Raw genomic sequence first — 25,877 nt, forward strand, 5'->3', positions numbered from 1 at the left:
ACCTATACCCTGTCTATGTAGGGTAATCACAGACCTATACCCTGTCTATGTAGGGTAATCACAGACCTATACCCTGTCTATGTAGGGTAATCACAGACCTATACCCTGTCTATGTAGGGTAATCACAGACCTATACCCTGTCTATGTAGGGTAATCACAGACCCATACCCTGTCTATGTAGGGTAATCACAGACCTATACCCTATCTATGTAGGGTAATCACAGACCCATACCCTGTCTATGTAGGGTAATCACAGACCTATACCCTGTCTATGTAGGGTAATCACAGACCTATACCCTGGCTACAGAGGGTAACCAGATGTTGTCAGTCCAATATTCCAGAAACTGCATTTCTCCAACAAACTCTGCCTCCCCCAATCCAATTCTTTTACTCTCCCCCGTTGATGTATAGCTGGTCAATGAAGCGTTGGCAAACTCTTCTACCACAGCAGAGCCAATGCCAATCCGGTCCTCAGCCAACATCCCCACACTCACACAAACATGATTCCAGGAGCAAGAACCACAGAATGATTTATTTTTGTTTAAAAAGCTCCCTGACCCCAAGCCATTGAGAGCCAAGATCATGCCCTCAACACATGTACCAGGTGTGATCTGTACGGAGGAGATTGTCTGGCCTGTATGGCTCCGTGCCACACCACACAGTCCTGTCGTACACGGGCAGCCATGCAATCCTAAACTATCTCACTGCACTTTGTTTTAAAGTTGTGCTTGCTGGAAAATGTCAGGGAGAAACAAACTGGAAGCATGTCCATAATACGGTGTCACTGATTGGCTGAGGGTGGATGATGTCATGCTCACGTGGCGGTGGGGGGGTATATAAAGAACTGCCTCCAGAGGCAAGGAACATGGGGATGGACAGTTTCAAGACATGATCACTTATTATCAATGGATTGGGTCAATATCCATTTGTTTGTACGTACTGCCTCGTCACTGTGTGTACCTAATTATAAGAACATAAGAACTTGGAGCAGGAGTATGCCCTTTGGCCCCTCGATCCTGCTCCGCCATTCAATAAGATCAGGGCCAATCCGATTCTGGACTCAGCTCCACTTCCCCGGCCATTCCCCATAACCCTCGACTCCCTTATCGTTCAAAAATCTGTCCATCTCCACCTTCAAAATGTTCAATACTTGATTAAAATTATTGGTGTCACCGTATTGGTTGCTTTCTCAAACTGGTCAACAGCCACGAGAGTTGATGCAATGGGTTTTACCCCTCGAACGTCAAATACAGACTGAGGGGAGGGTCATTAGCGAGGCCCGAATGTTGACGTTTCTAGGTGATCAAAGCAAGTGCGCTGGTTAGACACTTGCAAGCTCAGCTTCCATCACCACTCAACAAAAACCACACACATTTTTTCACCAGATACATCATCAGTCCCTCGAAATCAAGGAAGACTTGCTTCCACTCTAAAAGTGAGTTTTCAGCTGGCCGAACAGTCCAATACAGGAATTAGTCTCTGTCACAGTTGGGGCAGACAGTGGTTGAAGGGAAGGGTGGGTGGGGAGCCTGGTTTGCCGCACGCTCCTTCCGTTGCCTGTGCTTGTTTTCTGTCGAAGTTCCCGGGCAACTATGGTGGTGTGGCTTTCTGGCCTGTCGCTGTTAGAGTTGTCCATGAGTGCCCTGACGTTCCAGGTCCCGAACTTCATACTGAAGAGTGTAAGATGCCTGTGCGCGAGTTCTTTTAACGTGGGGTGTCCATTGCACACCGGCTACCACACGGGCTTAGCAGAGCAAGGTCTTGGTCCAGTGGCAAGGGGGTCCAAGACGACTGGAGACCAGTCACTGTTGTATGAGCCTAATTGCCTACGGTAAGATGCGAGCAGTAAGTTTGGCGCTGAGCATTGCCCTTCGGTGAAATGGTAAGTGATCCGAGGCCTGGCTTGGGGCAGGCCCACCACACACCAGATACACCAGATGCCTGTCACAACCCTAACCTTGGTTCGTGTATACTCAAGGCAGCACTGTATTCAAAATGACTTGTTCTAGGTCATGCAAGAGAAAGTGGTTACAAGAGTTGAACGTACTCCCAACAGAACTGTTTGATGTGAATGATACTCATTATAGTTCAAGCCCAAATCCTCATCTAGACCAATCTCAACCTGCCCAATATTCTTTTCTCCAATAACAGAATGAGTTCCTTTTAAACTAGCCCCTCAGTTACAACTATCAGGAAAGACTGAACAGGCGGGGGCTTCAAGGCGGAGGGATGACCAAAAAAAAGGAGGTCTTGAAAATTATGAAGGGGATTGATAGGGTAGAAACATGGAAAATAGGTGCAGGTGTAGGCCATTCGGCCCTTCGAGCCTACACCACCGTTCAATATGATCATGGCTGATCATGCAACTTCAGTATCCCATTCCTGCTTTCTTTCCATACCCCTTCATCCCTTTAGTCGTATGGGCCACATCTAACTCCCTTTTGAATATATCTAATGAACTGGCCTCAACAACTTGCTGTGGTAGAGAATTCCACAGGTTCACAATTCTCTGGGTGAAAACGTTTCTCCTCATCTCCTCAGATGTAGAAAAAATGTTTGCGCTTGTACGGGAGTCCAACACTAGAGTTCATAAATACAAGGCAGTCACTAATAAATCCAATAAGGAATTCAATAGAAACTTCTTTACTCAGAGTGGTTAGAATGTGGAACTTGCGACCACATGGGGCAGTTGGGGCAATTAGCATCGAGGCATTTCAGAGAAAGTTAGATGAGGGAGAAAGGAATCGAAGAACATGTTGATAGGGCGAGATGAAGTAGGATGGAACACAAACCCCAGCATAGACCAGCAGGGCCGAATGGCCTGTTTCTGTGCTGTAAATACTCTGTAGTTGCCAGATTGAGAGAGAAAAAGAAGCGTCTTACTTCAGCCCAAAAGTTGGATAAGTTTTCAAGTTACGCACAATTACAGTAATGCTGTCATTCAAAACAAGAGTGGCGGATTCTTTCCTGCTTACATAGAAACATAGAAAATAGGTGCAGGAGTAGGCCATTCAGCCCTTCTAGCCTGCACCGCCATTCAATGAGTTCATGGCTGAACATGAAACTTCAGTACCCCCTTCCTGCTTTCTCGCCATAACCCTTGATCCCCCGAGTAGTAAGGACTTCATCTAACTCCCTTAAAAAAACTATAATTTGAAATAAACATGACCTGGTGCTTGCTCATTCATCCCTCTTCCACTTCTTTTTAAATTTACACGCACTAATGGACAAACGAATGCATTTTAGTGCCGCGCTGGGAGCGGGTGGGGGAGTGCTGCACTGTTCGGAGGTGACAATTTTCTGATCAGACATTAAAGAGGGGCCCCCATTCACCCGTTCAGGTGGATATAATTTAAAAAGGACAGAAGATCCCACGGCATTATTCACAGACGAGAGTTCTCCCCCTGTCTGGGTGAACATACATCTCAGCAGAGTTCAAAACAGATCTCTCCCCATTTGCTGTTTTCTGGGATCTTGCTGTGCACAAACTGGCTGCCGCATTTTTCTCCCTCCACATGAATAAAGTGCACTTCAAAAGAACTGTCACTGGCTGTGAAGTGCTTTGGCACTTCCTGAGAAGGCACTTTATGAATGAAAGCTGTTTCTTGGACTGGGGAAAAAAAAACATCTTGGCTTCGGAAGACACTTTTCAAATGCAGGCAACGGCCAAGCACAGTGACGCTTGATCCGTGTGCATTTACAGGGTGACCATGGCAACCTCGCAATGCACTGAAACAGGAAAGGCTGCAAATGCAGAGAGTCAATTCAGTAAGCAATAGCCTACAGATGAAGCAGGCCTGAAGTACCTGCTCCAAGGGTGGGTGGGAGCTGCTACATGCATTTTTATAAAAGAGGACAAAAGAAAGGCGAAAAGGTACGGCACTTTTATTCTCACTAGCAAATCTCCTGTGGGATTGCCCATCAGTAGCCTGGGGTTTCGAACAGAGTTATAATGTTCATCTAACTTAGCCTGTGCCCGAGGTCAGTCAGAGAGCAATTGCAACTGCTTGAAAATTTCAGGCTCCCGGTCAATGATCTTTGCTTTTGCATTCATTAAAGGGTAAAACCTGGTGTGTGATGGGCACATGCTGGACGCAAGATTAATTTAATCGGGTGTTTGTTCAGTGCTGTTTTTAACTCTACTGCAGATTTGTTTCTCGGCCCTGTATTCCCTACTGCTCTTTTGCCGTTCATGTTTGTATATTTAAGTGACAAACACTTGTTTTCGCTTCAAAATAAAATGAAGTACTTTTTTGAAGTGCAGCCACTGTTGTAATGTGGGAAACGCGGCAGCCAATTTGCGCACCGCAAACTCCTACAAACAGCAACGTGATAATGACCAGATAATCTGTTTTTTTTGTTATGTTGATTGAGGGATAAATATTGGCCAGGACACCGGGGAAAACTCCCCTGCTCCTCTTCGAAATAGTGTCATGGGATCGGTTACATCCACCCGAGGGGACAGACGTGGTCTTGGTTTAACGTCTCAGCCGAAAGACGGCACCTCTGACAGTGCAGCACTCCCTCAGTACGGCACTGGGAGAGTCAGCCGAGATTCTTGTGCTCAAGTCTCTGGAGTGGCACTTGAACCCACAACCTTCTGACTCAGAGACGGGGGTTGCTACCCACTGAGCCACAGCTGGGGGGGGGGGGGTGGGGGCGGTGGGGGGGACACGGGAAGAGAGATGTTGGAGGTTGCATAGAAAAAAAAAAGTGTTAATTCGGGTCAAACAGCAGAGGTTCACAAAAGCAGCCAGAAATTGGCAGCTTTCGGAACATCGATTTCTCCCCCCCCCTCTTTTAGTCAGAGATTTGTTAAATTACAATATGAATCACTGCCATCCCAGGTGGAGACCAGCTGAGTTCATTGTCGTCTGCTTCTGAATTACATGTTCAGATTATGGAATCTCTTGCGCGGTTTTACTGGCTGGCAGCCAAGAATTCCAGTTGCACAATAATTCCATCACAGTAAACTGAACAGACAGCTTTGGACACCCAGTGCAGCTTGCCCTGACACTAGAGTATGTAGAACACAACATAAGAAATAGGAGGAGTAGGCCATACAGCCCCTCGAGCCTGCTCTGCCGTTCAATAAGATAATGGCTGATCATCGACCTCAACTCCACTTTCCTGCCCGATCTCCATATCCCTTGATTCCCCCAAGAGTCCAAAAATCTATTTATCTCAGCCATGAATAGATATATATTTACAGCATAGAGATAGATTGTTCGGTACAACTGGTCCACGCTGGTTTTATGCTCCACACGAGCCTCCTCCCACCACTCTTCATCTCACCCCATCAACATATCCTTTAATTCCTTTCTCCCTCATGTGCTTATCTAAGTTCCCTTTAAATGCATCTTTGCTATTTGCCTCAACTACTTGCTGTGGTTATGGAGAGCGGGCAGGGAAGTGAAGCTGAGTCCATGATAAGGTCAGCCATGATCTTATTGAATGGTGGAGCAGGCTCGAGGGGCCAAATGGCCTACTCCTGCTCCTATTATGTTCTGTGGTAGCGAGTTCCACATTCTCACCACTCTCTCTGGGTTACAACATTTCTCAGGAATTCCCTGCTGGATTTATTAGTGACTATCTTATATTTATAGCCCCTAGTTTTGGCCTCCACCACAAGCAGAAACATCATTTCTACATCCAACTCATCAAACGCTTTCATAATTTTGAAAGACCTCCGTCAGACCTCCTCAGCCTATTCAGTTCTAGAAAAAGCACGGCAACTGGTTCAGTCTTTCCTGATCAGTTCTAGTATCTGTATTTGAACTTTCCCCCAGTGCCTCTATTTTTTTTTGCAATATGGAGACCAGAACTGTGCACAGTACTCGAAGTGTGGTCTAACCAAGGTTCGATACAAGTTTAACATAACCGCCTCTGCTTTTCAATTCTATCTCTCTAGAAATGAACCCCAGTGCTATTTTATTGTTGTGTTTTTTAAGGCCTTCTTAACAAACGGACATTCCAATTTTTTTTTCTTTAAATGAACCTTCCGTTTTAGTTCTGTGCTCACCGAGGTGAGAAACGTCGATGTTGGGGAATGGAACACACTCCATTCAGACACCCGGCAACGTAGTCAGCTACTTCCAGTGCAGCTAGACGCAGAGTAAACCTCAATTTGCTTCGCCCCAATAATGTATCACAGCCCCTACTTCAGAAAAACATCCCCCTACTGCACCAGTAGTGTATTCCACCCCTTCCACCTTTGCCACCCGCGGCGTAGTCAGCGACCTAGGGGTAGTTTGTGCTACAGCTCCACGGCAGCGAACACTGAACATTTACACAGAAATCGTGTCAATTATAAATGTGTTAAATAACCACTATACCATTTTTGTAGAATGGTGACAATTCTGTTTTCATATATACGGAATACTTCTTACTGCAAACTAAAACATTTTAAAACTACAGTTTGCTGCTAAACCAGTATTTCTAGATGGGAAACGCTGTTTATAGCTGGTCGAAGGTGACATACAGCTAGGGTCGAACGAAGAATGAGGTGATCTTATCGAGACGGATAAGATTATGAGGGGGCTTGACAAGGTGGATGCAGAGAGGATGTTTCCACTGATGGAGACTAGAACCGGGGGGAATATTCTTAGAATAAGGGGCCTTCCTTTTAAAACTGAGAATGTCCTCTCTGAGGGTTGTAAATCTGTGGAATTCGCTGCCTCAGAGAGCTGTGGAAGCTGGAACGTTGAATACATTTAAGACAGAAATAGACAGTTTCTTAACCGATAAGGGAATAAGAGGTTATGGGGAGCGGGCAGGGAAGTGGACCCGAGTCCATGATTGGATCAGCCACGATCGTATTGAATGGCGGAGCAGGCTCAAGGGGCCGTATGGCCTTCTCCTGCTCCTATTTCTTATGTTCTATAACGTGTAGCCCATCTCCTGCATAACATACATAGCCAGCGACGAACCATCATATCGGGCTGGCTTCAAAGCCAGAGAGCTAACCCACAGGACCAAACCACTGAAGGGCCCAGTTCCCAGATCACTCATTTTAATAACATACCTGACTATGCCAGCTCGGTGAATAGTAATAGTTCAGACTGGGTAAGTGTAGTGTACTGGTTAGGATACTAGTAATTAGTAATCCTGGACTAATAAAGCCCACAAATCCCACCTTCTCAGTTTGAGAATTTAACAGTCTTAGCAAATGCAGCCAATAGGGGGTCGGACGGTTATCGAAAAACCCAACTGGTTCACCAAATCTCCTTTAGGGAAGGAAATGTGCCATCCTTACCCGGTCTGGGCCTATATGCGACTTCAGTCCCACACAAAGCGTGGGGTTGACCGGTAATAAAAGCCGAAGATGCCGGAAACGGTTTCCAATGACTGAAGGGTCGATAATCAGAGGGCGCAGATTTAAGGTGACTGGCAAAAGAACCAGAGGCGCCAGGCAGAAAAAACATTTTTCACACAGCAGAGTAGCTTTCAAAAGGGAATAAACCGTTGGAGAAACAATTGCAGGGATAAGGGGAGAGAGCCGAAGAATGGGACTAATTGGACTTATTTAAATGGAGAACAATTGCAAAGTGCTGCAGTATAGCGGGACCTGGGGGTACTTGTGCATGAAACACAAAAGGATAGTATGCAGGTACAGCAAGTGATCAGGAAGGCCAATGGAATCTTGGCCTTTATTACAAAGGGGATGGAGTATAAAAGCAGGCAAGTCTTGCTATAGCTATACAGGGTATTGGTGAGGCCACATGTGGAATACTGCGTGCAGTTTTGGTTTCCATATTTACGAAAGGATATACTTGATTTGGAGGCAGTTCAGAGAAGGCTCACTAGGTTGATTCCGGGGATGAGGGGGTTGACTTATGAGGAAAGGTTGAGTAGGTTGGGCCTCTACTCATCATCTAGAATTTTTTGAGGATGTAACTAGTTGAGTGGACAAGGGAGAACCAGTGGATGTGATGTATTTGGACTTTGAAAAGGCTTTTGACAAGGTCCCACACAAGAGATTGGTGTGGAAAATTAAAGCGCATGGTATTGGGGGTAATGTACTGACGTGGATAGAGAAGTGGTTGACAGACAGGAAGCAGAGAGTCGGGATAAACGGGTCCTTTTCAGAATGGCAAGCAGTGACTAGTGGAGTGCCGCAGGGCTCAGTGCTGGGACCCCAGCTATTTACAATATACATTAATGATTTAGACGAAGGAATTGAGTGTAATATCTACAATTTTGCAGATGACACTAAGCTGGGTGGCGGTGTGAGCTGCGAGGAGGACGCTAAGAGGCTGCAGGGTGACTTGGACAAGTTAGGTGAGTGGGCAAATGCATGGCAGATGCAGTTTGTGGATAAATGTGTGGCTATCCACTTTGGTGGCAAAAACACGAAGGCAGAATATCTGAATGGCAGCAGATTAGGAAAATGGGAGGTGCAACGAGACTGGGGTGTCATGGTACTTCAGTCATTGAAGGTTGGCATGCAGGTACAGCAGGCGGTGAAGGCGGCAAATGGCATATTGGCCTTCATAGCTAGGGGATTTGAGTATAGGAGCAGGGACGTCTTACTGCAGTTGTACAGGGCCTTGGTGAGGCTCCACCTGGAACAGTTTTGGTCTCCTAATCTGAGGAAGGACATTGTTGCTATTGAGGGAGTGCAGCAAAGGTTCACCAGACTGATTCCCGGGATGGCAGGACTGACGTGTGGAGAGACTGGATCGACTGGGCCTGTATTCACTGGAGTTTAGAAGGGTGAGAGGGGATCTCATAGAAACATTAAAATTCTGACGGGACTGGACCGGTTAGATGCAGGAAGAATGTTCCTGATGTTGGGGAAGTCCAGAACCAGGGGCACAGTCTAAGGATAAGGGGTAAGCCATTTAGGACGGAGATGAGGAGAAACTTCTTCAGAGTGTTGTTAACCTGTGGAATTCTCTACCGCAGAGAATTGTTGATGCCAGTTCATTGGATATATTCAAGAGGGAGTTAGATATGGCCCTTACGGCTAAAGGGGTCAAGGGGTATGGAGAGAAAGCAGGAAAGGGGTACTGAGGTGAATGATCAGCCATGATCTTATTAAATGGTGATGCAGGCTCGAAGGGCCGAATGGCCTACTCCTGCACCTATTTTCTATGTTTCTATGAATGAGAGGTGATCTTATCGAAACGTATAAGATTATGAGGGGGCTTGACAAGGTGAATGCAGAGAGGATGTTTCCACTGGTGGGGAGACTAGAACTAGAGGGCATGATCTTAGAATAAGGGGCCGCCCATTTAAAACAGAAATGAGAAGAAATTTCTTCTGAGGGTTGTAAATCTGTGGAATTCGCTGCCTCAGAAAGCTGTGGAAGCTGGGACATTGAATAAATTTGAGACAGAAATAGATAGTTTCTTAAATGATAAGGGGATAAGGGGATAAGGGGTTATGGGGAGCGGGCAGGGAAGTGGAGCGGAGTCCATGATTAGATCAGCCATGATCTTATTGAATGGTGGTGCAAGCCCGAAGGGCCGAATGGCCTACTCCTGCACCTATTTTCTATGTTTCTATGAATCAAACTATGACAAAGAATAGCCACACGGTCTGCAGCGGTTCAAGGCGGTGCCTCCACCACCACATTCTTCGGGCAACAGGGATGGGCAATAAATGCCGGCCTTGCCAGCGATGCCCACATCCTCCAAGGGTGAACTAAATAAGAAAAATCAAACACAGCTGCGGGACCCACCAAATCAACCAGCATTTGGCATCTTCTTTCGTTGGACTTTGTACGTGAACTGCATTAAAATGAGGAGGCTGCACGCCAGCTTGTGTCAGAAGAGAGAAAGTAAACAATAAAACTTTCCCCTAAACCTCTCTCGTGCTCTACTTGTACCACAACACACACCTGGAGTTTGGTGCTAGCTGATCAAGCTATACATGGCCCAGTCTTCACCCGCTCCCCGTCAACTCCTCCCGCAACCCCACTACCCACCAACCTCCCTCCCCCCCTGCATCCCCCACCATCCACTCCATCCGACCCACCAACCTCCCCCCCCCGCCCGCATCCCCCACCATCCACCCCACCAACCTTCCCCCCCCACCTCGCATCCCCCACCATCCACTCCATCCGACCCACCAACCTCCCCCCCCCGCCCGCATCCCCCACCATCCACCCCACCAACCTTCCCCCCCCCCCCCCCACCCCGCATCCCCCACCATCCGACCCACCAACCTCCCCCCCCCCCCCCCCACTGCATCCCCCACCATCCACTCCATCCGACCCACCAACCCCCAGCCATCTCCCTCCCTCAGGAGCAGGTTCACACCAGGCGCTGCTCCCAATCATTTCACGTGACAGAAAGGATTAAAAGTCGCTCGTCCCCAGCACAGGCTCCGACCGTCCATTTACAGATCAACTCAACAAGCGATTCAGACCTGGGGGTTAATACATGCCGGAGCAGAAATTCCCGAAGAGGAAAGGTTCCTCTTTTAAAAATCTATTAGCTGGGCATTTTAGCCAGTTGCTGAGATTACCTCAAACTCTGAAAACTTCGGGCACCAGTATCAACGCGTTACGCAAAAAAGAGCAAGGAATCGTCTAACTTTCCTCAATAAAGCACAGTCCTGTTTTCACAAGAGGCGAGAGTAACCAGATGTTGGGAGACCGGTAATGCTTCGTACGGTGGTGTGATACTGCATTGTCAGTCTCACGGGAGCGGTGCACACCAACCACTTGGCACCAGGCTGAGATTTAAATTTCCACAGCAGTCACCCATCGGTTGCCAGGTAGAAAATCCAGTGGCAACTTGGCCAGAATCCGTGATAAACGGCATCTCCCCCTGTTGCCGGGAACGAGGCGAGTTGGGACAGGTTATCGGGCCGATTTTCCTGGCTCTCCGATTCTGAACAGGAACAAGCATGCTCAAGGTCCACCGGATTGGTCCAGACCCCACGGTTATCCGAAATACCTGTCCCAGGCCCCCGGGAATCCTAACCCTCACTAAAGTCAGACCCACAGGCAGGGGCCCAGTAGCAGAAAGCCGAGATAGAAAAGCAGCTAGAGACCAGAGAGAGAAAGAGAGCTGCAGCCTCGGGCCTTTTGGTTCTGGTGGACAGGGCACCTCCCGCCACCGCCACCAAACATCCCCACCCGCCCGCCCTACATCGCCCACCGGGAAGGTTGCAAAATTTACATTACCTAGTGGCTCTTCTCTAGCTTGCTGCCGGAGCCTCCTCAGACCCGCCAATCAGAGGAGTATCCAGACCACAGACGCTTTTTTTTTTGTGGGGCACCCAATTACCATAGGACCATTCATGGGCCACCACTGGGCCTGCGGTCTACTGCAGGAGCCGAACCTTCTACGGCACTTGGAAATCCAGGTTGAATGTTGAGAGACAGGAGAAACCAAGGCCAATGGGTCCTTGCTCCCTTTCACACGATGAGGGAGTGTTTCCCAGAGGGATGGAAAATGGAAAAAAAATTAAAATCGTACCTTATCTAATCTAACCGCATAATTACATAAGAACATAAGAAATAGGAGTAGGAGGAGGCCATTTGGCCCCTCGCGCCTGCTCCGCCACTTAATACGATGATGGCTGATCTGATCATGGACTCAGCTCCACTTCCCTGCTCGCTCCCCATAACCCTCGACTCCCGTATCGTTCAAAAATCTGTCTATCTCCACCTTAAATATATTCACTGACCCAGCCTCCACAGCTCTCTGATGTCGAGAATTCCAAAGATCCTCAGATGAAATTCCTCCTCATCTCCGTTTTAAATGGGCGACTCCTCATTGAGATTAGGGGAAACATCCTCTCTGCATCTACCCTTGTCAAGCCCCCTCAGAATCTTGTACATTTCAATAAGATAACCTCTCATTCTTCTGAACGCCAATGAGTATAGGCCCAACCTTTCTTCATAAGTCAACCCCTTCATCTCAATGATTAACTTTGAATATTGTGTACAGTTTTGGTCTCCTAATCTGAGGAAGGACATTCTTGCTATTGAGGGAGGGCAGCGAAGATTCACCAGACTGATTCCCGGGATGGCAGGACTGACGTATGAAGACTGGATTGACTAGGCTTATATTCACTGGAATTTAGAAGAATGAGGGAATCTCATAGAAACATAAAATTCTGACGGGACTGGACAGGTTTGATGCAGGAAGAATGTTACCGATGTTGGGGAAGTCCAGAACCAGGAGTCACAGTCTAAGGATAAGGTGTAAGCCATTTAAGACCGAGATGAGGAGAAACTTCTTCACTCAGAGAATTGTGAACCTGTGGAATTCTCTCCCACAGAAAGTTGTTGAGGCCAGTTCATTAGATATATTCAAAAGGGAGTTAGATGTGAACCTTACGGCTAAAGGGATCAAAGGGTATAGAAAGAAAGCAGGAATGGGGTACTGAAGTTGAATGATCAGCCATGATCATATTGAATGGCGGTGCAGGCTCGACGAGCCGAATGGCCTACTCCTGCACCTATTTTCTATGTTTCTATGAACCTTCACTGAACAGTCGCAAATGCAAGTATATCCTTCCTTAAATACGGAGACCAAAACAGTACACAGTACTCCAGGTGTGGCCTCATCAATACCCTGTACAGTTGTAGCAGGACTTCCCTGCTTTTATACTCTATCTCCCTAGCAGTATTGGTGAGAACACATACTGTTGTCTGCCAGTTTAACCTTTTTTTGTTGTTGAAGTGTTCAAGGCGGAGACACACAGAGCTCAAAGCACATATCACAGCACAAGCACAAAACACAGACAGTTAAGCAGAGCCAGAGACACACACACACAAACGCACACCAAGACAAAAAGAAGAAGGGAACGACGTGGTCACCTGATTCCGGAGCAGATTTGACTGGGCGACGATATGCGCCACAAGTTTCCCCTGGCACCACTGAGGCGCAGCTTTCTCAAGCAACGAGACAGGCTAGGGAGGAAAACAAAACACAGGGGAAAAAAAGCACACAGAAAGATTACAGCGAGAGCAACAGGTCGGTGAGTCGGGGAGGGGCAAGGGAATAGAAGAGAGGGAGGGGGTGGAATAACACATTGTGTTAATCAACAGCACCGTGCTACACAGATAAACCTCAAAGTTACTTCCCAGCAACAGTTAAACAAGAGCAGGTCAGCTGCAAAGAACAGTTAATAAGACAGAAGAGGAGTTAGTCACAGCAAGTCATCAATCTCAACAATGTAACGCATGGAGATACTTCAGCGCGAGGCTGCAGAGCCCAGACTCCCAAATGGCCTACGACGGAATGCCGGCAGTGTACGCGGCTGGAGGAGTGCGCCACGAGGGTGTACATTAAGTGCAGCAAGCACTAACAGTGGTTTGCAGATAAGCCTCTCCTCGCTTAAGTGTTACAAGCTGTCACCACTGGCTATGGTCCAGGATTTGCTTGTAGAGGTTTAACCACATCACCCTCGTTACTCCTGGATCACATTCAGTTCAGGGAAGGCAAAAAGGGGCGAGGAGGTGGGAAGGCAAGGGGGGGGGGGGTGGGAAAGGAAGACAAAAGGGACGGAGAGAAAAGGAAGGCAAAGGGGGAGAGGGAAGGAAAGAAGGAAAGAAAGGGAAAGGAAGAGAAAGAGTAGCAGCTCGCCCAACAGTAGGCTCAGGAGTAACCCAGGCCCAAAGCAACCATTGCACAACGGATAAAGCAAATCTAAAATGAACACAACAGAATCCTTGCCCTCTCCAGTAGGTGCTGACCCCTGGATACGATAATGTCCCATTATTGCCAGCAGTACTCATCTGCGAGCAAGTGCGCGCGCGAGAGCGAGAGCGAGCGAAGCCCCCCGCGCCGATATTCCAACTGGGTTGGCCATTCAGGCCAGACCGTGGATCTGGGGCCTTGATGGACCTTGGTGGCCCACAGTCAATTGGCAAGATCACGAGGCTGCTTCACACCCGGTTAAACAACAACTAAAAGTTCCAAAGCTCGCAGTGTTGAGTTTACTTTGGGAAATCCAATCCTGTCAGGACACGCCGTCAATGAACAAGGCAAGGGCAATGAACTGTGGTGACACTTCGACAGGGAAAGAATCAGCTATCAAAATAACCAGCTCAGTCACACATAACACTCCAAATGATTTCAAACCCTGGTTGCACATGGATTGATCACAATTCGGACTAAAACAGGTCACCAGTTCTGTGGTGGGGAAAACAGAAGTAACATTTCCCTCACACCAAGGCCTTAAAAAAAAAGTGTGCTTTTACTTTCAAATTTATTTCATATTACACAGCAAAGACTTGGTATATATTCGTGTGGAAACCAAATTTCGACAAGAGAGAGCTTGGACTGAGAGTTTCACATACCTGGACAGGGAATAAAAATTGCTGAGACTACAGCATGGAGGGTAACAAATCTCCAACAGTCAGCCTCCTGCTCCAATGGAGCTGGTATCCACACTGAGGACAGTATGGGGACACCCAACTAACTAAAGGAAGACCTTACACTTAACCATGTTTAGGGCATTCGATAGTCTGGGACATAGTGTCACTTTTGCCTTGATGTGCCCCCTTCTCCCTCCCCCCCGCGCCACCATCGAAAATCTATTTTCCATCAGCGAAAATGTGAAAAAACACAATCCCTTCAGAAATAGTAACTACTGCTGTTTAACGGACTCCACAGCACCTTCATATTTGGAGTCCTACACCTTTATTGGCTCATAATGGAATGAATCAGAAAATACACTGGTCTGTACTCTTGAAGAGCATGAAAAAAATGAACTGGAATTGGTTATTTATAGCTTTTTTTTGGGGGGGGGGGGTTGGCAGGGAGAAGAGAGATAGAGAGAAAGGAAAGATAAAAGATTTTTTTTTATTTTTTTAATTCCAATAATTTCCTCTGGGGAACCTCCGTACACACTAGGACTGTTCACTCCCATAGAGAGAGAGATACGGCGGGGGTTCGATGCAGAGTAAAGCAGGCCTCTTCGTTGGTCCACCATGTCCACCCAGGACACGGGTTAGACGTAACAGCCACGCCACAATTACAAACCTCACCCTTCAAGCCAAAAACAAGATGGGAACTGGAGTAAGCCATTCAGCCCCTTCAAGCCTGCTCCCGCCATTCAATTTAGATCTTGGCTGATCTGTATCTCAACTCCATCCACCCGCCTTGGTCCGTAACCCTTAATACCCCTGCCTAACAGAAATCTAGCGATCTCAGTTTTGACATTTTCAATTGACCCTCAGCCTGACTAACCTTTTGTTGGGGGGGGGGGGGGGAGGAAAAGAGAGAGTTCCAGATTTCCACTACCTGTTGAGTGAAGTGTGAGCAAATTAGTGGAACACAGCTTTCAACATTAAGCAACAGGAGCAGTCTGAAGAAACCTGGGCGATGTTCACGAGAGCCTCCCACGTGCAGACGTTCCTCCTTTGCATCTCAGTAGAACAGACTGGTGCACTGCAGCCATGGTTAGTCAGTCCTGACACAAAATGTTTGATTAAGGGTGATTAATTTTGAATACAAATGCCTGCGAGGAACTGCGATAACCTAGTTGAGTGACTTCTCTCTATATAGCGCGAAACCAAATCGCTCGCAGGTTAGAGGATGAGGTGCAGATCAGGATGATCTGACAGCATGCCAGAACTGTTGGCTCGAAGGACTGGCATACTCCTCCTGTTCCTAGACTACAGGGAGATTAGATGGGCAACAACAACAACTTGTATTTGTATAGTGCCTTTAAAAGTAGCAAAACATCCCGAGGTCTTTCACAGGAGCGTAGTTAGTCAGAATTTGACAGGTGACTCAAGGCACAGATTGGTACCAGGAAACAGCACTTCAGGTGGACAAACCACATACCTGCCATTCAAGCAATGACAGTTTATGACTGGAGTCCATTGCTAGTATAAACTAAAGAGAAATGAAAATTTGCCCGTGCTCGCTGACCTACATTGGCTTCCAGTTACGCAACGCACCGGTTTCAAAATTCCCATCCTTGTTTTCAAATCCCTCCATGGCCTCGCCCCCTCCCTATCTCTAATCTCCTCTAGCCTCACAACCCCACGAGATGTCTGCCCCTCTAATTCTGCCCTCTTGAGCATCCCTGATTACAATCGCTCAACCATTGGTGGCCGTGCCTTTTGTTACCTCGGCCCAAAGCTCTGGAACTCCCGCTCTAAACCTCTCCGCCTCTCTTTCCTCCTTTAAGACGCTCCTTAAAACCTACTTCTGACCAATCTGTCGCAATTTCTTCGGTGTCAAATTTATCTGCTTTGTCTTATAACGTTGCTGTGAAGCGCCTTGGGATGTATTACTACGTTAAAAGGCGCTATATAAATAAAAGTTGTTGTTGTTTCCAGAAGCAGTTTGTTCCTGGAGCAAGAGGAAACCAAGAAAAGTCAGTTAGCATTTCTAAACCAGACGAAGGGTCTCAGACCTGAAACGTTAACTCGGTTTCTCTCCCCACGGATGCTGCTTGCCCTGCTGAGTGTTTCCAGCAATTTCTGTTTTTGTTTCGAAATCAGTGCTCGACTTTTCAGGAAACACCAGACGACCAGTGCAAAAAGAAAGGATTTTCCCACTCCAGTTCCAGCAACTCCACTACCGGGAGCCAAAGATTCCATTACCAAGATGGCAGATTGCATTTCAATCCCTCACGGCCATTGAGAAGATCTCCCAAGAGTCTGTCATCTTGCAGTAATACAATGCAAGTGGCACACTGGCTAATTCAGAGCAAAATAAATGATTGCAGCTCCACGAGGCCACTCCTAGTGCCGTGGAAACATCACAATACCAGTCGTACACCGTTTCCAATTCTTCTTCACCCTCAATACTGATAATCGCATTTAAAACATACAACAGCTGATTCAAATCCTTTGCAATATAGTCAGCATTCCCTGTTAACAAATGAATGAGCCACTTTATCAAATCTTGCGTACTTCACTTTTATTATCACAGAACTGGGTATTTGGGAGAGGCGCAGGTGACCAAGTATTCCGTGGTAACTTCTATTAACACGGCGAGTGCAAGTAACGAGAAACTGTTTCCACTGGCAGGAATCGGTAACGAGAGCGCACAGATTGGCAAAAGAACCAGAGGGAAGAGGAGATTTAAAAAAAAATTTAAATAAACACAACAAGTGATGTGGAACGTGCTGCCTGAAAGGGCGGTGGAAACAGATTCAGTTGTACCTTTCAAAAGGAGAATCGGATAAACACTTGCCAAGGGGAAAACTTAGCGAGGCTACGGGGAAAGAACAGGGGAGGGGGACCAGTTGGATCGCTCAACTAACGAGCTGGCACAGGCACGATGGGCTGAATGGCCTCATTCTGCGCTGTACCGTTCTCTGAACATGTAGCTTACTTTACCTTGGCTATTTTTACATCATCTTTCTTTTTTGCCCCTTGGAGAGATTCGTAATGATGTCTTGCACTGTCGTAGTCCACAAGCTTCCTTCCACGCTTAGCAATGCGAGTCTACAAGAGAAATTTTTATTAAAAAAAACAGGTCCGGGCAGACAGTAACAAGAGATTCATATTAAAGACGTCGCTTGGAAAAATGACAGACACCCTTTCTACTGCCTGTCTTGAGGCAATGAAATATGTCTCAACATCTTGTCAATTGGTATTCCCACGTACCACACACACTATTCTCTGACAGTCATTTCGACCCTTAGATGGAGCTTCATTAGCTTCAGATTCATAAGAACATAAGAACATAAGAACATAAGAATTAGGAACAGGAGTAGGCCATCTAGCCCCTCGAGCCTGCTCCGCCATTCAAAAAGATCATGGTTGATCTGGCCGTGGACTCAGCTCCACTTACCAGCCCGCTCCCCATAACCCTTAATTCCATTATTGGTTAAAAATCTATCTATCTGTGATTTGAATACATTCAATGAGCTAGCCTCAACTGCTTCCTTGGGCAGAGAATTCCACAGATTCACAACCCTCTGGGAGAAGAAATTCCTTCTCAACTCTGTTTTAAATTGGCTCCCCTGTATTTTGAGGCTGTGCCCCCTAGTTCTAGTCTCCCCGATCAGTGGAAACAACCTCTCTGCCTCTATCTTGTCTATCCCTTTCATTATTTTAAATGTTTCAATAAGATCACCCCTCATCCTTCTGAACTCCAATGAGTAAAGACCCAGTCTACTCAATCTATCATCATAAGGTAACCCCCTCATCTCCGGAATCAGCCTAGTGAATCGTCTCTGTACCCCCTCCAAAGCTAGTATATCCTTCCTTTAGTAAGGTGACCAAAACTGCACGCAGTACTCCAGGTGCGGCCTCACCAATACCCTGTACAGTTGCAGCAGGACCTCCCTGCTTTTGTACTCCATCCCTCTTGCAATGAAGGCCAACATTCCATTTGCCTTCCTGATTACCTGCTGCACCTGCAAACTAACTTTTTGGGAAGAGTTTCATGCACAAGGACCCCCAGGTCCCTCTGCACCGCAGCATATTGTAATTTCTCCCCAATCAAATAATATTCCCTTTTACTGTTTTTTTTCCCCCCAAGGTGGATGACCTCACATTTTCTTACATTGTATTCAATCTGCCAAACCTTAGCCCATTCGCTTAACCTATCTAAATCTCTTTGCAGCCTCTCTGTGTCCTCTACACAACCCGCTTCCCCACTAATCTTTGTGTCACCTGCAAATTTTGTTACACTACACTCTGTCCCCTCCTCCAGGTCATCTATGTATATTGTAAACAGTTGTGGTCCCAGCACCGATCCCTGTGGCATACCACTAACCACAGATTTCCAACCTGAAAAGGACCCATTTATTCCAACTCTCTGCTTTTCTGTTAGCCAGCCAATTCTCTATCCATGCTAATACATTTCCGCTGACTCCGCGTACCTTTATCTTCTGCAGTAACCTTTTGTGTGGCACCTTATCGAATGCCTTTTGGAAATCTAAATACACCACTTCCATCGGTACTGATGACTGGAGGGAAACATATTTCATGCTAACCTTCTATAGACAAAAAAAAATCTTGATAGATTTTTGGGATCCGAATTTGGTGAACTAAAGTTTTCTCGGCGGTCTCCCTGGTTTCTGGGCGCTCTCCCCTCCAAGCGAGTTTGATGAGGCCCTCACGCTGGTGGGGAGAGAAGACCACTGGGGAGCGTCCGCTGGCGTACAACGCTGACAAACGTCCTCCTACCCGCTCCCTCCCCAGATTGGTCCGGACGGCCCTCTGCTCCAGCAGCAGAAGAGACCACCGCATGGAGGCAGGTCTTAGCTGAACGTTAAGTATGAAGACCCGCAAGAAAAGGTTAGTGAACTAGTTTTCTCCATTTCTTTTACAGCAATCTTGGTGGATAGGGTTCTCTGAAGAATTTATAATAGTTTTTTTTTCATTTGTCGAACATTTTTTTTCCTTTGCCGAGGATCGCGTTTGCCGCCCAAAATTCGACCTACCACCCTCTGCCGGCCAGAATTGGCCTTTAAGGTCTATTTTTTCCACCGCGCGGTTTTATTTTGCCATTTTTCCACCAAATTTCCGCCCAAAGTACCGTCAGGATCTTAGCGGTCCTTTCAACGGTACATGGGTGGAACTTGGGTTTGACCAAACGCGGGCCCTTAGACTCTAGAGGAATCAGGGATCGTAAGATCGGGCAGGAAAGTGGAGTTGAGGTCGAAGATCAGCCATGATCTTGTTGAATGGCGGGGCAGGCTCGAGGGGCCATATGGCCTACTCCTGCTCCTAATTCTTATGTTATGTTCTTACAAAGCCACAGAACATCCAAAGTCAAAACCATCTACACAACTTCATATAAAATACTTAAAAAATATATATATTATATATATAATATATATATATAGCAAGTCATGATATTTATAATGCACTGCCTGAAAGGGCGGTGGAAGCAGATTCAATATTAATTTTCAAAGGGGAAATGGATAAATACTTGGAAAAAAGAAAAAACATTTGCAGGGCTATGGGGGGCCGGTGGGGGGGGGGGGGGGGGGGAAGAGCAGTGGGAATGGGACTGATTGGATAACCCTTTCAAAGAACCAGCACAGGCATGATGGGCCGAATGGCCTCCTGCGCAAGTCTGTGAACCAAAAAAAGAAAATCATTTTTCAAAATGATTAAAAGGCTTGTAAATTTAGCCTCATGCGTCATTCACAAAACAAATCCAGCCTCCGAAACTGGTTCAACAACTTTAGCTGAGAACACTTTGCAAGTTAGCATTTAAGACCACGTCAACTTCTGGGATGCAACTCCCCAGCTCACCCAAAACCATACCTGGCTTCATGTCAGAGAAGGGAAAAAAAAACCGTGTGGCTAAAATCTCAAATTAAGTAGCATCAAGGTACAGAATGTGTACAGCAACACAAGGCAATGCCAACAGATACAAGGGCTATATTTTTTTTTTTAAATAGGAAAAAAAAGTAGCGGGCGCTATGCTTCAAAAGGTGGACCAATCGACACACTGCATTAATCCAAGTCCCTCACTTTGTTCCATCCCTCTTGCCTCTCCTTGAAGATCCTCCTTGTTACGTATGTAAACCTGTAAATACCATGTCTAACCACCAGAGGGCTTATCCCCTGGAGTCCCAAGGGATCCCACAATCCCTTGGGAGCACTTGTATTTAAGGAGGCCGCACAGGCTGGAGAGGCACTTTGAGATCTGTAATAAAGGACTACGTTTACACCTTACTTTGAGCTTGCAGTATCTAGTCTGACTCTTTATTCAAGACATAACACTCCTGGTCTACCAGCTCTCCAAGACCCACCCCTTTTGTTTTTGGACTGACAAATTATTTACAGCACAGAAATAGGCCATTCGGCCCCAACGGGTTCATGTCAGTACTCAGCACCTCCCATGACTTCGGTGTCCCAAAGCGATCTGCAGCCAACGAAGTTGCTTTTTGAAGCGTGGTAACCGTGGTAACGTAGGAAGATCCTCCTTGTCCACCTGCCCTCCAAGCCCCACCTCAAGATTTGCCGTCTCCTTTCCTTCCCTCAGCCTCTATATTGTCTCGAGACCCTCACCTCAAATACCATACCGCCACCGCCCCAAGCTTAACCAGAATATTCGCAACCCATTTGACCTCCAAAGTCTCATCCTCATCAAAACAAACACAAAAGGTTAGTATGCATGTACAGCAAGTAATCAGGAAGCTAAATGGAATGTTGGCCTTTATTGCAAGGGGGATAGAGTATAAAAGCAGAGAAGTCCTGCTACAACTGTACAGGGTATTGGTGAGGCCACACCTGGAGTACTGCGTACAGTTCTGGTCTCCGTATTTAAGGAAGGTTGATTTCAGAGAAGAAGGGGTTGACTTATGCGGATAAGTTGGGCCTATACACATTGGCATTCAGAAGAATGAGAGGTGATCTTATTAAAATATATATGATAACGAGGGGGCTCAACAAGGTGGATGCAGAGAGGATATTTCCACTCAGGGGAAACTAAAATTAGAGGACATAGTCTTAGAATAAGGTGCCGCCCATTTAAAACTGAGGAGGAGGAGAAATTTCTTCTCTGAGGGTTGTAAATCTGTGGGATTCTCTGCCCCAGGGAAGCTGGGTCATTGAATATATTTAAGGCGGATTTTTGAGCGATAAGGGAGTAAAGGGTTATGGGGAGCAGGCAGGGAAGTGGAGCTGAGTCCATGATCAGATCAGCCATGATCTTATTGAATGGTGGAGCAGGCTCGAGGGGTCAAATGGCGTACTCCAGCTTCCTATGTTCTTATGTTATGCTCTTATTAACCTCCATCATTGTGGCAACAGCTCAAATAAATAAACATCCGCTCGACACAAAGTTTTCCCCGGCAACCAAATTACTTTAGGTACTCTGCGGGAATAGCACAATTAACATTTACGGAAATGTCAAAAATGTTCACAATGTCATCAATAATAAGCCCACACATGGGAATATTGGTCGCACTGTAAAGGCAGAATGAATCTCGTTCATTTGCTATTAAGAGTCTAGAGTGAAAAAGGAAGAAAGCTTTGACGCCTACTTTGATATCTGGAAATTGGCCGAGGTAAGTGTCTAGCGTCAGGAGAGCTTGATCCACCAGCTTCTGGTGGTAATCAGTCCAGAGAAGGTCGCCATTCTGAAAGTAAACAAATAGACTTTAGCAAAAAGAAATGTTAACAAATCAAATGATCACAAGCTTATTTTAACAAAAAGAACACAAGAACATAAGAATTAGGAGCAGGGAGTAGGCAGGCCATTGGGCCCCTCGAGCCTGCTCCGCCATTCAAAACCATGGCTGATCTTCGACCTCAACTCCACTTTCCCACCCTATCCCTTGAAGTCCAAAAATCTATCGATCTCAGCCTTGAATATATTCAACGACTGAGCATCCACAGCCCTTTGGGTGTGAAGAATTCCAAGGATTCACAAGCCTTCGAGTGAAGAAATCCCTCATTTCAGTCCTAAATGGCCAAGCCTTTACCCTTGAGACTATGTCCCCTAGCTCTAGAATCTCCAGCCAAGGGAAACAACCTCCCAGCATTTACCCTGTCAAACCCTCAAAGAATTTTGAACATTTCAACACGATCACCTCTTGTTCTTCTAAGCTTCAGAAAAATAGCTGATGACAAGTAGTTTGTTTTTTTACCCCCAATGGTAACAAGTGAGTTGTAATAGGGTAAGGAGAATTAGACGGTGTAGAGACAAGACCTGAAAGCAGATACACAGACGAGCAACTGTACATACAAATTGCCCAGAGTTCTACCATCTCTTTCAGTTGCCGACTCACTGTAACTAAACGTGACCGAGCCAGCTGCTGTCATTTCAAGTAGCTTACGCGGCGACGAGCGTAGACTGTTGGCACAAGCAACTCTGATCAGTTGCCGAGTCCCTGATATTTTTAAAGGGTACAGTGTCAGCCGTGGCTCAGTGGGTAGCACTCACTCGCCTCCGAGTCACAAGGTTCTGGGTTCAAGTCCCACTCCAGGAACTTTAGCACAAAAATATCTAGGCTGACACTCCCAGTGCAGTGCTGAGGGAGAGCTGCACTGTCGGAGGTGCCGTCTTTCGGATGAGATGTTAAACCGAAGCCTCGTCTGATCTCTCAAGTGGACGTAAAAGTTCCTATGGCACTACTTCGAAGAGGAGCAGGGGCGTTATCCCCGGTGTCCTGGCCAATATTTATCCCTCAATCAACATAACAAAAACAGAATGTCTGGTCATCATAACATTGCTGTTTGTGGGAGCTTGCTGTGCGCAAATCGTTACAAACATTACAACAGTGACTACACTCCTAAAGTACTTCATTGGCTGTAAAGTGCTTTGGGACGTCCAATGGTCGTGAAAGGCGCTATATAAATGCAAGTCTTTCTTTCTTTTACAGTAGCATAGTGGTTGTGACATTGAACTAGTGACTCAGAGCCCTGGACTAATGATCCAGAGACGCGAGTTCAAATCCCACCATGGCAGCTGGGGAATTTTAATTCAATTAATTGAATAAAGTATCAGTAATGATGACTATGTAAATACCGGATTGTCGTTAAAAACTCCACATTCTTCCGGGAAGGAAATCTGCCATTTTTACCCAGTCTGGCCGATTAGTGACTCCAGCAGTGTGGTTGACGCTTAACTGTCCTCAGAATTCGCTGAGCAAGCCACTCAGTTCTTTCAAGGAGGCAGCCCCCCACCACCTTCACAAGAGCAATAAATGCTGATCTTGCCAGAGACGCTCACATTCTGTGAATGAACTGATGGCTGATCTTCTACCTGAACTCTGATCTCCATATTCCTTGATTCCCCCAGAGTCCAAGCATCTATTGATCTCAGCCTTGAATATATTCAGAGACCCAATGTCCACAGCTCTCTGGGCAGAGAATTCCAAAGATTCACCACCCTCAGTGAAGAAATTCCTCCTGATCTCAGTCCTAAATGGCCAACCCCTTATCCGGAGACTGTGACGCCCATTTCTAGACTCACCAGCCAGGGGAAACATCCTCCCAGCATCTACCCTGTCCATCCCCCTCAGAATCTGGGGTCTCAATGAGATCAGTGCTGAAGACAGCCATGGCGAAGTCCCAGGCTTCTCTTGTGCCAAGATGGAGAGCTGTGGGGAGCATGCGGTGTCTTAAGCATCAAAAAAGTCTAACCTCTGCAACAGAATGAATCTCTTCTCTGCCGACCCACTCTGGCTCATAAATTTCCTCCAGCAATTCAGACAATTTCTTGGTGGCTTCGTGCATAGCTTTAAAAAAAAACAATATGTCGGCTTTCAATTAAAATCATCAATTGTGTTTCAGCTGCTACTGTTGAAAGAGAGAGAGACAGACAGACAGAGAGAGAGAGACAGTAGGAGAGAGAGAGAGAGAGAGAGAGAGAGAGAGAGTGAGAAAGCAAAACAGAGACAAAGAGAAACAGAGACAAAGAGAGACAAAGAGAAACAGAGACAAAGAGAAACAGAGACAAAGAGAAAAAGGAGAAGGCGAGAGAAAGAAATGGGGGGGGGGAGAAAGAGAGAGAGAGAGAGAGAGAGAGAGAGAGAGAGAGAAAAAGCAGGGAGAGAAAGAGAGAAACTTAAAAAGCAAAATATTTCCAATACCAAGTGACCATGTACCACTCAGAGAGAGATAAGTAATAAGAGCACACAGTTGAGTACAGGAAATGCTATGAACATTTTTGTTCCCACATGGGTCAACAATCTAGTAGAAACTAATTGTTTTTTTTATAAATGAAACAGGAAGATTTAATGTGTGTTGACCTTGGGGTTAAGGGATTGTTCTCCTTTGACCAGGAAGGTTAATGGGAGATTGTATAGAGGTGGGCAGAGGAAACGTTACAAGGACACCCTTAAAGCCTCCTTGATAAAGTGCAACATCCCCACCGACACCTGGGAGTCCCTGGCCAAAGTCCGCCCTAAGTTAAGGAAGTGCATCCTGGAGGGCGCTGAGCACCTCGAGGCTCATCACCGAGCGCATGCAGAAAACAAACGCAGACAGCGGAAGGAGCGTGCGGCAAACCAGTCCCACCCACCCTTTCCTTCAACCACTGTCAGTCCCACCTGTGACAGAGACTGTATTGGACTGTTCAGCCACCAAAGAACTCACTTCAGGAGTGGAAGCAAGTCTTCCTCGATTCCGAGGCACTACCTATGATGATAAGAGGTGCTCAAAATTAGGAGATATTGAGAGGAGAAAGTTCCCCACGGCAGGAAGGCCAGTAACCAGAGGGCACAGGTTAAAGATAAAATCGGCAAAGTAAAGTGGAGGAGAATTATTATTAATTCTTTTAATAAATGCTGCGTGGTGTTATGATCTGGAACGCACTGCCTGAAAGAGGGATGAAAGCAGATTCAATAATAACTTACAAAAGGGAATTGGATCAATACTTGGGGCTCAATTTTGTCCAAAGCCGATTTTTAGCGTACCCTGCATTGCCAGAGTTCCGCCCGTTTTTCCGAGGCCACAACTATTCCAAAAATAAATGTGCCAAGTTTCCCCGCTGCATTTTTCAAGATTGGCGCCGTGCAGCCGGTCCTGTAGCCTCGGGGGGGGTGGAGCCTATGTCTCCGCCGAAAAAACAATGCTGCCCTTTCTGCGCATGCGCAGGGGAAAAAAAAGGGGGCGTTTTTGACATGATTCCTATGGACGCACATGAACAGTACAGCTCCCGGTCTGCAATCAGCCATCTTTAAAGCGTCAGTTGTGTGTGTGAGAATGTTGAGTGCGTGAGAATGTTGAGTGCTGTGAAAGAACTGTAATTATCATTGGAAAAATCGGAGCTGCAATACAAGATGCAGCACGGCACCAGGACCAAGAATTTCTTCCAAGATGAAGTGGAGGCCGAGTTACTGTGATTGAAGCCAGATGGCACGAGCTGGTCACCAGCAGAGGTTACATAAAAGTTCCACCCCAAGAAATGAAGAAATGCTGGAACCCAACTTGCAGAAGATTACTGTGCGATGGTGACCACCCCGAGGGCTGGAGACCAGTGCAAAAAGAAGTGGCAGGACCTTGGTCAAGTAGTTAAGTGTAAGTAATATTT

The 25,877-nt window shown here is 46.5% G+C and overlaps 1 protein-coding gene across 1 annotated transcript in view; it reads right to left on the reverse strand.

Annotated features, from left to right (window-relative positions):
• The window catches only part of LOC139253683 (myc box-dependent-interacting protein 1-like), a 236,543-nt gene that overhangs the window by 117,093 nt on the left and 93,573 nt on the right, over positions 1–25,877 (reverse strand). Inside the window, exons 4-6 of the mRNA XM_070873516.1 lie at positions 23,987–24,081; positions 21,883–21,978; positions 17,267–17,374 (exon numbers count right to left, since the gene is read on the reverse strand). Coding sequence (XP_070729617.1) covers positions 17,267–17,374; positions 21,883–21,978; positions 23,987–24,081 — 299 coding nt within the window. The remainder of the gene's footprint in view (positions 1–17,266; positions 17,375–21,882; positions 21,979–23,986; positions 24,082–25,877) is intronic.

Source organism: Pristiophorus japonicus, chromosome 3 (genome assembly GCF_044704955.1).
Source record: "Pristiophorus japonicus isolate sPriJap1 chromosome 3, sPriJap1.hap1, whole genome shotgun sequence".
NCBI lineage: Eukaryota > Metazoa > Chordata > Chondrichthyes > Pristiophoridae > Pristiophorus > Pristiophorus japonicus.